The sequence below is a fragment of the Protomyctophum bolini genome (assembly GCF_963924005.1).
Source record: "Protomyctophum bolini genome assembly, chromosome: 3".
Lineage (NCBI taxonomy): Eukaryota > Metazoa > Chordata > Actinopteri > Myctophiformes > Myctophidae > Protomyctophum > Protomyctophum bolini.
Window position 1 is genome coordinate 2728780 of NC_137864.1, and position 14376 is coordinate 2743155.

At 40.2% G+C, this 14376-nt stretch overlaps 1 protein-coding gene across 1 annotated transcript; it reads right to left on the minus strand.

Annotated features, from left to right (window-relative positions):
• Positions 1 to 650: 650 nt before the first annotated feature.
• LOC308313425 (protein rapunzel-like) lies at positions 651 to 1331 on the minus strand (the record flags this gene model as incomplete). The annotated part of the gene is made up of 1 exon (XM_080760522.1): positions 651 to 1331. One exon carries the CDS (start codon positions 1329 to 1331, stop codon positions 651 to 653), a length of 681 nt encoding a protein of 226 aa, XP_080616648.1.
• Between the last annotated feature and the right edge of the window lie 13045 nt (positions 1332 to 14376).

The following is a 14376-nucleotide window of genomic DNA, read 5'->3' on the forward strand; positions in this document are numbered from 1 at the left end:
CCCCATTTCCCTCTTCTCTCTGTCCTTCTCTAACTCCCATGCTTTATTCCACAAACATCAAACAGCCCATAGTGGGTCTAACCTAAAAACGGGGCTTACTTTTTCGAGAGGATGTGCGTGTGTGTGTGTGTGTGTGTGTGTGTGTGTGTGTGTGTGTGTGACAGCTTACATGTAAAATGACCCTCCCCTGTCCCCAGAACAAAAGGTCTTCCAACATGGGTCTTCACCTTAAAGCAAGATGGCTGGCCCTTGGTCTTTCTCTATCAAAAGCTAAACAAAGCATTGTTTAGGTTAAAAGCAATTCTGATCCTGACTCCCATTTGGGCATGTCAGTAACTCAGCTTCTCTTTGTAAACTCCTAGGCTGATTTTGGAGTTAAAGTATTCAATTATGACATGAGAGACATAATGTCAAAATATACAACAATATCGTCATAGTCTGGCAGAAACCTAATATCTCCATATTTAAACTTTTTGTTTTTTTCTTGTAAATGTATGGCCTGTTTTGTCATACAAAACAGTCTTGTGCAAAAGTAGTGAAAATAGATGATGCATTGTGAGCTTGTATAGATCAACAATTTTAGCTATTTTTGAAACATTTTGAAAGAGAAAGTAGTTACCGGTAAGTGTTCTTTAATCAGACATACTCATTTATCTGCATCTCTGCAGAGCCTCCTTCATCTTCTTCTCCACTTTAATCATATTCTTGGACCAGTCCCTCATCAGCTTGTCTTCATCACCTCCAACGATAGCAGTGTTGCCCATGTGGGCGACGAGGCCCATGCAGAAGACGATTCTGAGACGGGTGCAGAGACGTTCCATGGTGTGGCGGTTGCGCCCTGAGTGCCTCAGGTACACATCCAGGATTGGTCGGCCGAAGACGCTAGTCGTGCCTAACACACCATTGTAGAGGGAGTTCAGGTGCTGGTCATCTAGGTCATTCCTGTAGCTCTCCATGAAGTCGTTCTTCTTACTGTCCCGGTGCCTAGGCTGTGCCTCCAGCATCTCCATGTACATCCGGAACTGGTTCTGCAGTCTCTCCACCACAGGACCGTACTGAGAATCCACAACTCCGATCTGGATCTGCGACAAGGCGTCGTTGATCTGCTGGGACAGCGTGTCAAGGGCACCTTCGATCGTGCCAAACTGACGCTTCAGCTTGTTGATGACTTCATTGTCGACGTTTTTCAGCACCAACCGGATAAGGGAGCCAGCCAAACCGAAAATAGGGTTCACTGTGGCTGCTGCTGTAGAGATGGCGGCCACACAGTTCAGTACCGCTACCAGGCCCTCCCTCAGCTTGGAGCTATCAGCAATGATCTCCTCTGACATGATGGAAATCACTATGCAGTGAAATATGGAAGTATAAGAATTCTTCTTTTGAAGATCACAAAGATGTCTTAATAATCCTTTATCTTCAGAATGAGTAAGGGTTTTGTCCTGGACAAGGTGATGTCTTTTCTCTCACAATCTCCCTCTCCAAAGTACCAAACTGAAACAAATTCAGCGACAATTCAGCGACACTTTAGCCTTAATATGTCTTGACTATAATATGTGTGAGTCCGTTGCACCACAGTTTCCAAATGACAATGACGTGAATTTGTTGCCAGATCCTCTATTAAAGGGCCGCCCTTGGCTACCTCCTGAATAACTGACCAATCAGATTGCTAGATCTACTGTAGGTGTCAGTCAGATGTTCTGTCTGAAGAAGTCACACTGGCTGATGGCTTCATGATGAACTAATTAAATTACAGTGATGCAAGGTAAATGCATAATTAAACAGTCACGTTTAACTGTCTAACTCTTAGACTTACGTAGGCTACCGGTATATCATGTAAGGTGATATTCTACCAAAGATCACCATCACTTTATTAAGATTACATTGTAATCCTTTCTGAATTAACACTGTTGTAGCTATTTTTGTCTGAAATAGTGTGAAGGGAGATATTGCCTCCAGTTTTGTATTGATCTCTTTTGCCTTTTGAATGAGCATAACGGATGCCGGCTGAGTATTGTGTCGCACTAACTAACATTGCTGGAGTGTTGCTGTAGTACTAGAATGGAGTATTGGTGCGGGTGGAAATATGACTAGAATAATATATTGTTTCAATGGTGTTTTGAACACCCGGGCAGTATTTGCAAATGAAATTGCATAACTTAAAGTCCAAAAGGCAATTATGTTTGACTCCGGCTGCTGTGCCTTTTTAGTTGAGCCTACTCCTGTGAAGTACAATCATTTCTATATACGTGACAATATGTTTGTGTTTGTTTTCGTGGTCCTCATGGTTGAGATGGATAATGTGTCTCTAATCATCTGAAGGAATAGGCCTTTAATGAAGCTTTGTTCCGACTGCTGTTAATACAATCCTTATTTTAAGATCTCTATTGTCTTTCATTTTCTAACGGGTGCGCAACTGTTGAACACAAACCACAATAAAAGTGGTTGCCAAATTCAGTATGTGTGATGATGTGTTGTGTGTTCTCAATAAATTAAAGAATATGGATATGGGACATTATATTTAATGTTAGGTGGGTTTTGATTTTTGAAGGTGGGGTCCAGAGTGAGTTTCACAGTCATGGGCGGTGACTGGGGACCGGACCTGTCCACCAGGTTGGGTGCTTGGTCCTGGGGGGGTTCTGGGGGGTCTGGGCGGGTTCTGGGGGGTTTCTGGGAGGTTGCATTGAGTTTACACAACAACAAAAAAAAAACAATTTCCCCCTCATTTATTTTTTCAATTTTCTTCTTCTTTTGTACTGTTTTGATTGATTGAAAACTTTATTGAAAATTAATTCAAAAGGATACAGACACAAGAAAGCCGTTAGACTTGTTTCCGTTGTGGTCCTTTTGGGGAAAGGGGGACATGGGGAGTAACACAACAAAACAGACAAAAACAAAATACCATTTTGGTATTTTTGCCCTGTTCCTTTTGGGAAGCAACAGACAGACAGCAACAATTAGGCTGTATCTACAAGGAGGTACTTCGTAAAAAAGCTATCAAGATAGCAAACGACCCCTCTCATCCACTCTGCGGGGAGTTCGAACTGCTTCCCTCTGGTAGACGGTACAACATTTTTTTAAATTATTTCATACCAAATGCCATTAAGGCACTAAATGTCTCGCTAGATTTGTTTGTTTTTCCAATGTATTTGCCACTGTTGTCCTGCACTTTTTTGCCATGAGAAAATAATTATGTTAAGTGTTGTTGCTGTTGTGGTAACCGTTTGTTTTTTACTGTTGAGACCGAAGACGAATTTCCACACGTGGACAATAAATGAAACTAACTAACTAACGAAAGGGGGGCAGGAGACAAAGTCATAACAAGAAACAAAAACAAAAAACCCAACCAAAAACCAATAAAAACTAGATTTTCTTTGTTGTTTTTTAACCTATTCTAATCTAAATGGTCAGTATGGATTTTAAAATGTACGTCATGTTATCAGCCAACCATCTTTTTAATGTGAATTTAAAGTTAAATGTGATCTTACAATAAAGTTGAATGTTGCCTCTCGATTTCCCCCGGGAAAGGATAAATGAAGAATTTAAATCATGAATGGGGGTGCTGTCATGGCACAAATCGTCTGCGGACAAATACATAATATAAAACATTAATTACGGACGGACCTACCAGGTTTCCTGGAAAGGTCTGTTATCATCCCCCCGAACCCTCCAAACTGGGGTCCCACAGGGATCTGTACTTGGTCCCCTCCTTTTCTCACTGTACACTAAATCCCTTGGCACTATCATCTCTGCCCACAATATATCCTATCACTGCTACGCCGATGACACACAACTGTTTCTATCCTTCCCCCCTTCTGCCACTCAGGTGGAAGAGCGCATCACGGCATGCCTGGCTGACATCTCACAGTGGATGTCCTCCAACCACCTCAAGCTGAACCCAGACAAGACTGAGCTTCTCTTCTTCCCAGCTAAGTCCTGCCCTATGCGGGAGTTAACTATTTCCGTAGACAACGCCCTGGTAACGTCTGTCCCAACAGCCAGGAATCTTGGTGTTGTCCTGGACAATCAGCTCTCGTTCAAAGCTCACATCACAGCTGTCACTCGATCCTGTAGGTTCACACTCTATAACATACGACGAATTAGACCGTTCCTCACCCAGGAATCAGCCCAGCTCCTAATCCAGACAACAGTCTTGTCAAAACTTGACTATTGTAACTCCCTCCTTACTGGCCTACCAGCATGTGCACTTAAGCCTCTCCAGCTGATCCAAAATGCCGCAGCTCGCTTGGTCTTCAACCAGCCAAAATTCTCACATGTCTCCCCCCTGCTCCGCTCCCTCCACTGGCTCCCGGTCGCTGCCCGCACAGAATACAAAACTCTGATGCTGGCATTCAAAGCAACCAAAGGTATGGCTCCCCCATATCTTGCAAGTATGATTGAACCCTACAAACCCTCCCGCGCACTCAGATCAGCTAACGCAGGGAAGCTGGAAGTACCCTCACTAAAAACGCCGGGACAACGCTCCACACGTCCCAAACTCTTCTCCCTTCTGGCTCCAAAACTGTGGAATGCACTTCCCATGGCAGTCAGAACTGCAGCATCACTCCCAATCTTCCGCCGTAGTCTGAAAACCCACCTTTTCAGACTCCATCATGGCCCATAGCACTTAGATAGCACTTCTGTAGACTTAGATAGCATTTGAAACAGACTTATAGCATGTTATGTAGACAGCACTAGAATTGCATTGTATATAGTCATAGCACGCCATAGTTGTATAATGTATAGCATAGTAGTATATATGTAAAGTTTATACGTATACATTTCATTATATAGATATTCCACTGTTACTTTCTTAGCTTACGCATGTTTCATGATGAATGTTTTTATGTGATGTATTCCCATGCTTTTGTTCTTGCTTAATGTAAGTCGCTCTGGATTAAGAGCGTCTGCTAAATGCCTAAATTGTAATTGTAAATTGGGTCCTTGACATGAAAATGTTTGAGAACCACCACTAGTTAAAACCCATTAAAACTGGGAAAGTCATCCGTCATTTTACATTTCTTTGGCTATTCAAAAATAGCAGATCTAGGTACAAACCCGTACTTTTTTTCTTATTTTCTTTTCATATCGCTTTTGCAAACATTTTCGATGGTGACGTAATGACGATATGTTTTAGTGTTGGGAGGAATAATTGTTTTATGTTGCTCATTCTGATCATGTTTTATATGTCAGTTTTGACGTGGGCTTTGGAAGCGATTATGCTTGCTACAATAAAGCCGTCAGTAGGCTACATACACAGACCAATTAACTGCCTCATTCGTTCTTCAAGTTCATCAAGGGGCAAAGGAAAGATTTGCCTCCAGGATGGAATCTATAGGTAATCTTCTCGTCTTTTTCCCCAGGTGTAATGAAAGTTTGTTATCAGCGAGCCAGGTGCAGATTAGTTCATGCAGGGTCTTTTCAACCTGCGCAGTCTATTCCTGGCTCATTATATGGTGCTAATTTGTCCCTGTCCGAGACCAGCAGGGCAGAGTCAACTCATCCACAAACACGAGCAATTTTAGTCACAATTTACTCACAAATGTTTAAATGTAGGCTATGACTTGTTACGTGAGGTACGTCGTAGGCTACTGCTGATTTTAATTTACAATACAGGACTCAGGTTTAGGCATTTAAGCAGCCAAGTCTCTGAATGGGCGATTACTGATCATCATAACTCCTGAACCAAAAACGTATTTCCAGATGTTGTCCACAAGGGGGAGCTGGTGATTTATCTTTATAACAAATTCAGATTGTTACATAGAGAGCAGTGGTTCTCAAACCTTTTCATGTCATGGACCCCCAAATTGACACTAATTAGCCCACGCTCCCCCATTTGAAAAGATATGCCAGGGACCCCCATAAGAGAAGATTTTCACGGCTGTAGCAGTGTTTTTCAACCCGTTTAAATTCAAGGACCCCCAGTTTGACATGCATTAGTCTACGGACCCCCATTTAATGGCATTTCTATCTCTCATGGGACCCCCAATTTATATTGTAAAATCAATGTTAATTTAACTCTGAGAGTGTACAAATGGAACCAAATGGACCCGTATTTGGTTCTATTTGTATAGTTACAGACCCATAAGGGTCCATTTGGTTCCAAACTATCATTTAGCTGGGGAACCCCCTGGAACTCCCTCAAGGACCCCTGGGGGTCCCCGGACCCCAGGGATCCTGCACAAATCACGTTCATATTGTAATGTTCATTTAATAAATTAACATGGGAGAATAACAGAATGAGAGAGTAGCCTATATTGGCACATCTACTGGATGGCTGGGGCAGGACCAAACAGTGGATAAGGCATTATAAAAATATAGAAGTCCGCACACTGTAACTTTGTAAAGCCTTAATTGACTGGGAGCTTTCAAAGTTACAGTGTGACTTTGTAAAGCAAGTTAATCTATAATCTATAGATTAACGTTTCTTCATCAGAATGCTCAGGTTAATTAATAGGTATACTTCATGAGAATCTACCTCCCTGCAGACACAGTACTCGGTGAGGGCAGAAGAAGCAGAAGGAATCTGGAGCGATAGATGGGAATGTGGATAATCCCTACATATCAACATCTCAACAGGTAGCAGCCTGATGATCTCACCTCTGATGGCTATCATGCAGATCCTCTTCAGGAGGACTGCCAAGGGTGCCGCCCTGGTAGTTCAACGTACGCAAGCCTGCACAGCCATTCACAGTTTTCGCACCTCGCTAACCTCGCTAACAAAACATGTGTCACAGCTTGAAACAATTGTAATGACTGAGCTTGGATGAATATCAATGGTGATGGCCACGTCCATTAGTGTCTAGTCGTCTCGACCTGCTAGTCTACTGTAGGTGTCAGTCAGATGTTCTCTCTGAAGAAGTCACACTGGCTGATGGCTTCATGATGAACTAATTAAATTAGGCTCCACAGAGCGCAGGTCCCAGAAACACTGGAGAGGAGAAGAGAAGGTTAATGACAGAAACATATTTCTGGCAGCCAAACTCCCACCAAATCACATCTTGGGATTTCATTTAGGCTTAAGTTAATTTTCAATAATTCACCACAATTTAATAAATCACAATACTGCTTCAAGCAGTTCAACCCTTTATACCACACCTTAAATGTATATACAAAAACTTGACTTCATTAGTCCCAACCTTTTGAACTCTGAAATCATGTTTGAGAACCTTTGAGTTGAGTTTAACCGTGACCAGTTTTCAAGTTGACCTTTGATCTGTCTGGTGGTTTACCATTTTTCCTCTCTCCCACCTTGACATCTCTCAAGCACTTCTTTCCTTTTGAACTCGACATTTTTCTTTGCATTCACATGCTCCTGTGACGAAGTAGACCATCTCCTCTTTGTGATTTCCTCGTTTGCATTCACCTGCACATTGGACACTCTTTCGTCTTTGGGACCCTTAGTCGCTGGGGCCCTTACTGTCACAGGCCTTGTTGACTCTTTGCTTTGGGGACCTTGGTGACAACAGGTAGCTTGACAGTGTTTCCACTGAAAATGAGTTAGTTCCGAACCATAAACGTTCGTTCCCAATGTGAACCACAAAACGGTGGTTTGTAGCTTTGTAATTGCACGCACGCTTTGTGAACCGAGACGATATAAGTGGGTGTGTCAGTAGGTTGGAACTTGTCAGTGGGTTGGAACTTGGGAGGTCGCAGACACAGTGAGTGACACACGTAACAGATATTCGATGTGATCAAAAATACGTTTACATTAATTGCCAACGCAAACATGAAAAGATCCAAACGTATACGGATGCATCGCGATCCAGAATCCAGCGGAGACTTGCGGGGCGTTATAATAACTTGTAACCTTGACATCACAACCTCGTGGATACTGTTTACATCGGTTTGTGTTGTGCAACACCCTCGGGGCGTCTGCGGGCATGACGGATCCTTCTCCTTTTCAACATTTTGTGTTTAGGTAGCGCCACCAAATGAACCGGTTGAATGCAGCCGGTTCGCTACCGGTTCGCAAAAAGCACCAAGGTTCGGAACGGCACTGGTTCTGAACCGAAGTTCTTTTGGTGGAAAAGGGGCCTCTGGGAAATGACTGAGGCTGAGCACGCAATAAATGTGATGCCATAGTTTCCTGCAAAGGTCGTTGCAACTTGCACCAGTTGCACGTCCACATTGAGGAAACATCTCAAAATCAAACAACTATAGAGCCATGAATTAAATAAAAATCAATTTGTCTGCACTTATTTTTACTTATAAGCAACTCAACTGCTTTTGATTTGGCTCTAAATTAATCGCGCAACTGTTGAGAGCCCAGCCTTTAGGTGCATATATATACCTCCATACATTGATTACTTTATAAACAGTTTGCAGAAAAAAGCACAGGAACGTAGCCTATACAGTTCAATACAAGGTCTGCTAAGAGGATTTTATAACCCAAGAAAGCACTATGGCTTGTTTCCATTAGAGTAACTGGTGTCCTTCATATTAAATTAATCTGAACATTAGAGACAATATTTGTCACCACAACAATATCATTATTGCAATGTGTTGTAGGCTACTGTATATTTAATATACAGTACAAATTGCAACAATGATATTGTCGTGGTTCAATGTCAACAGTGCCACCTCATAATTGTAAAGTGCAAATACAATAATTGATTTTATTTTTATTAAATACTTGGTTAGTTATAATTAAGCATAATATATGTCAGAAAAAAGGGGGAAAGAAATAATATTAGGAACCGTTAGGAACCGGAACCATTAAGAGGGATCCGGTACAATTTGTAAATGCCATTACTATATATTGTAAAATACACAGGTTTTTAATTTACTTATTTCACTCCTAGTATGTACTAGCTGGACTATTATTATTTTTTAATTGAAAAGAAATTATCATTTATTTGTATTTTTAGTTTGTGTTTATTTGATAGACAGACCGATCTGAGCAGATTGATGTGGTTTCACTACTTTATTATTGTTTGTATACATAACAATAACACAACACATGATCACATTATACAGTACACTTACACAACACATGATTACATTATACAGTACACTTACACAACACATGATCACATTATACACTTGGGCAACCTGAGTGTCTTCAGTTGGCCCAAGTTTCTTGTTGGTGTTAAATTTTCTCATGTATCTTTTATTTTACCACTTTAGGATTCCCCCAGGCTTATACCGACAGCACGCTAAACGCGCACTTGGAGCGCGCGTGCAAACTGTAGCGCTGCTACGAGAACTACCAAGGAAGGAAGAGGATAACCAGAAGTATACGGAGTATGGAAAAGGAGTGACAGGATCACGACCCGAGTACACAGCCAGAGTCAGAGGCTGAGTAGAAATACAGAACTACCGATTCCACTGAAAGAAAGACACTGTGCATTATAATTTTTGGCCCCTTGCCATTTTCATAATGTGGCCCACAGGTTCAGCTATTTGAGTATCCCTGATGTATGGGACGCTATCTCTAAATCAACCTCACTTTTGCAGCATCATTACTATACTTTGTTTCGATCGTACCAACACCACAATCGCACATGGTGTACCTCAATAACTCAGGCCACTCACAGCGAAGAAAATATTTGCATTCGACTTTTACTTTTTGCCATAGAGCAATTTGTTTCGGGCATAGGTTTTCCCCCATTCAGGACCATTGAAATCTCCCAGTCATAGTGCTGGCATAGTGCTTGCACTCTTTTACTCTTCACAGCTGAGACATAAGGGCTTAATTACAGGGCTGACATTAAACTTACAAGATCTCAATGAGTTTCTCTGCAATACCTTGTGAGCTTGTATAGGTCTGCTATTTGCACAATTAGGCTGACACATGCAAGCGTACGCACGCACACACACCCTGTCTTCCTATTGGCTGGCCTTTACACAGCTCTCGCACACACACCCCGTAGGCACACTGGATGCGGCAGGAGCGTCAGAAGAAGCTGAAGCCCTTCTTCGAGAAAGAAAGAAGCTCCACCTCCGCACCCAACGGACGCGGAGGAGAGCGCGTCCGTGAAGCTGTCCGTCGCGTCCGTCTGGCGCGGAGGTGGAGCTTCTTTTCCATCCACCAGCTGTCTAAAAACCCCACGAAGAAGAAGGGCTTCAGCTTCTTCTGACGCTCCTGACGCGTCCAGTGTGCCTACGGGGATACACACCCTGTCTTCCTAAGTTCCTATTTGCTGGCCTTTACACAGCTCTCGCACGCGCACGCACGCATGTTTATAAAAGAAAAAAGAAAAAAAGAAAGAAAAAAATATATATATATTTTTTAAAAACTTAATTTTTTTTTAACTTAAAATAAAATAAAAACCTTAAAGAAAATTTTAACTTTTTTTTTTAAACTTAAAAAGAAAACTTAAAAAAACTTAATAAACAACTTATTTTTTATTAACTTTTTACATTTTATTTTTATTTTATTCTTTAACTTAAAAAGATAGGCATATATGCTATTTGACCCTTTTTTAAATGTAAAAGTATGCTATTTAATACAATTTCTGCTCATTCATGCTTTCATTTCCATTGATGTATTTTTTTCTTTTTACCTTTTCTTAATTAATCAAGAATACATTGTAAAGCATTATTCATACATTACAAATCATTAGTAGACACAGTTATAACTTTACTTACTTTATTCTGCCACTTTTTGGGCATCATACTACTTCCACATATACTTTATTCCGCTTTATGCAGTTATTTATGCTTAAACTATAGTTTTTACAAATTTTCATACTTTTTTTAAACTTTTACTTCAGCTTTAATACATTTTCTACTTTTGTTTACAATATGCTACAGTCTCGAAATTTTGATTATGGATTTAGACCACCAATGGGAACACTATTACTCCGGTCCCCAAGTTTCCCCAAACTTGTCACAGCAATAACTTTATACATTGCATTTTATGCGAGCCCACGCAGTTTCTACAGGAACTGCTTTCTAGTTTAAAATAGCATGCCTATACACAAAAGCAGCAGTTTCAACCTCTTATAGTAGACAAATATATTCCACAGTTTCAATATATTATTTCCGTTCCCCCCTGCTCTCTCTCACACACACACACACACACACACACACACACACACACACACACACACACACACACACACACACACACACACACACACACACACACACACACACACACACACACACACACACACCATCAGTGGCGTGCACAGACATTTAGAGGGGCAGGTGCTCAAGTGAAAAAAGGGCACCTTGTGTTTTTTTTTTCATCAAGAATTGATCAATGTCACCATGGTCCACATACTGTACAGTGGAACCAGCATTGCAACATGTTGTGCATATTAACTAATACATGTATAATGTAATGATATAAAGGGTATTTGTCTATGTTTGTACTCTTTTGCTACTGTAAACTGTTTATAAAACAAAATGATTTTACTGTATTCTAGTACTCAGAAGTTAACTCTGGCAAATGGGTTCTAACAACACTCTGCCAGATGGGGGCGGTGTTGATTCACAAGTTCAAACAATGCTGAAACCTTACAGTCTACAGTACGGCACAGTCTATGGCTGAAGCCTGAAACCAAACCAACGTGATTGTGTTTCTCTTCCATCAGCCTGAAATGTGTTCCCCACAATATGCAGATTTACCAGTGCAGTGAGTGGACCAGATAATTACCTCGTTTTAAAAGTTGTGACCAGTTTACTTTAAACGGGCTTTGTTGTTGCTTTGATATCGGTATAGCCGCCTATGCAGTGTTGTATTGGTACTTTTAGAAGTTGGTGCTGGACGCCCGATAAACTCTGGAGAGATTTGACTGCTTCCCGAGATAATAACATGCACCGGCGCTGGGCCACAAGTGCCTCAACGATGCCGAACAGATATCTCTTAAACCAAAATAAAAGTTGGCCAACTTGTCAAAGTTCTCTGACCACTGAGTGACTGTGCTGATAATGGCGTTCTTCAGCTTTAGTGCTTTCCTTCCTCCTTTCTCCTTCTTCCCACAATACATTGCAGTCTTCAACTTATGAATGTTAAGTTATTTTAAAAGTATACCAAAACATGTTAAAATATTTGAACTAATACTTCTTTACCCATCACATTACAAGTACTAAGTTGCTGAATATACTGTCGTTTTATTAGTTATGCAATAAAACGTAAATAGTGTATTTACATTGTACTTTTTTTAGTTACATTGATACTACATGATACAAAATCTGGGCTAACAGTGTAGTTTATATGTATAGGTTCATTATATAGATATTCCACTGTTACGTTCTTAGTTTACGCATGTTTTATGACGTTCCGTCACAAGCAGTTAATTGGTTAAAAATGTCTGCTTCTACGTGGCGGCACCTCGACCCATGATGGACTTCTTAGTGTTTCTCTCAGGTTTCAAAATGATTATATAACACTTTGGTCCAAACAGAGCAACCAAAATGCCCAAACTAGATGCTAAAATAGCAAACACCTCCACTACATCGGCATATTTGCCTGGGGCGCTGATATATGCTGGTATGAAGGCTATCCACACGGCACAGAAGATCAACATGCTGAAAGTAATTAACTTAGCTTCATTGAAGTTGTTTGGAAGATTCCTTACCATGAATGCTAGGAGGAAACCGAGGAGTGCTAGTAAGCCAATATAACCTAGTGCCAAGTGGGTTGATTACTTACACGAGGGCAATGATTTATTGGATTTTAAATGTATTTTCTTGAAATATGCAAATGAGGTAGGCCTATTATATAGGGAAAATATGCAAAAAATAGAAAATATGAAAGCTGCTATTGTGGAAGGGTTATCATATATCAATTTACTTATATTGATCCTATAAAGAATTGAATATAGGTATGGTGGAGCCAGTCTCCTACTCTCTCTCCCTTCTACCTGAGTCCAAGATTCTGATTGCCCATAGTGCAGGCATTCACACTTTTTATTATTCAGCTTACTGTGGAGACACATGCTGGAACTTTTTTTTGTTTTGTAGTTTCTGAGTTATGTAACTTAAACGCCCAATGCATTCTCTATGGCAATAGCACAAACTTTGGCATGCTACTAGTCCTACATACTTAAATCTACCAACCCCTATAGCCTGTGTTTTTTTAATTAAAAATAAATAAAAGTTATCCTCGTTTCTCATCATTTTGGACGATGGGCTATAGCCCATATCGTATTGCATACTATAGCACACCGTTTTTCATCATTTTTGAGGATTTGAAAAAAATGAAAAAATGAAAAAAACGATGGGTTTTAGCCCATGTTTTTTGAAATTTTGAAAAAAAAGTTATCCTCGTTTCTCATCATTTTGGACCATGGGCTATAGCCCATATCGCACGGCATACTATAGCACGCCGTTTTTCATCATTTTTGAGGATTTAAAAAAAATGAAAAAATGAAAAAAAACGATGGGTTATATCCCATGTTTTTTGAAAATTTGAAAAAAATAGTTATCCTCGTTTCTCATCATTTTGGACCATGGGCTATAGCCCATATCGTACGGCATACTATAGCACGCCGTTTTTCATCATTTTTGAGGATTTGAAAAAATGAAAAAAACGATGGGTTATAGCCCATGTTTTTTGAAATTTTGAAAAAAAAGTTATCCTCGTTTCTCATCATTTTGGACCAAGGGCTATAGCCCATATCGTACGGCATACTATAGCACGCCGTTTTTCATCATTTCTGAGGATTTAAAAAATAATAAAAAAATGGAAAAAACGATGGGTTATAGCCCATGTTTTTTGAAAATTTGAAAAAAAAGTTATCCTCGTTTCTCATCATTTTAGACCAAGGGCTATTGCCCATATCGTACGGCATACTATAGCATGCCGTTTTTCATCATTTTTGAGGATTTGAAAAATTGAAAAAAACGATGGGTTATAGCCAATGTTTTTGAAATTTTGAAAAAAAAGGTTATCCTCGTTTCTCATCATTTTGGACCATGGGCTATAGCCCATATCGTACGGCATACTATAGCGCGCCGTTTTTCATCATTTTTGAGGATTTGAAAAAAACGATGGGCCCATGTTTTTTGAAATTTTGAAAAAAATAGTTATCCTCGTTTCTCATCATTTTGGACCATGGGCTATAACCCATATCGTACGGCATACTCATAACGTTTTAGTCCTACCAACCCCATTCTAGCCTACTTAGGTTCATCTTAGGGTGGACATGTTTGCCTGAAAAGGAATCTTTGAAATGTGTCATAGTTTTAGAAATATAGTGCTTTCAAATTTGAGACATTTAACATGGGGCTCAATGGCAGCTTTTTAGGCATTCAAAAATCACATTCACCTAGAAACTCCATTCACACTTTGTATTATTCAGCTTACTGTGGAGACACATGCTGGAAGTTTTTACTTTGAAATGTTTAGTAGTTTCTGAGTTATTTAACTTAAACGCCCAATGCATTCTCTATGGCAATAGCACAAACTTTGGCATGCTACTG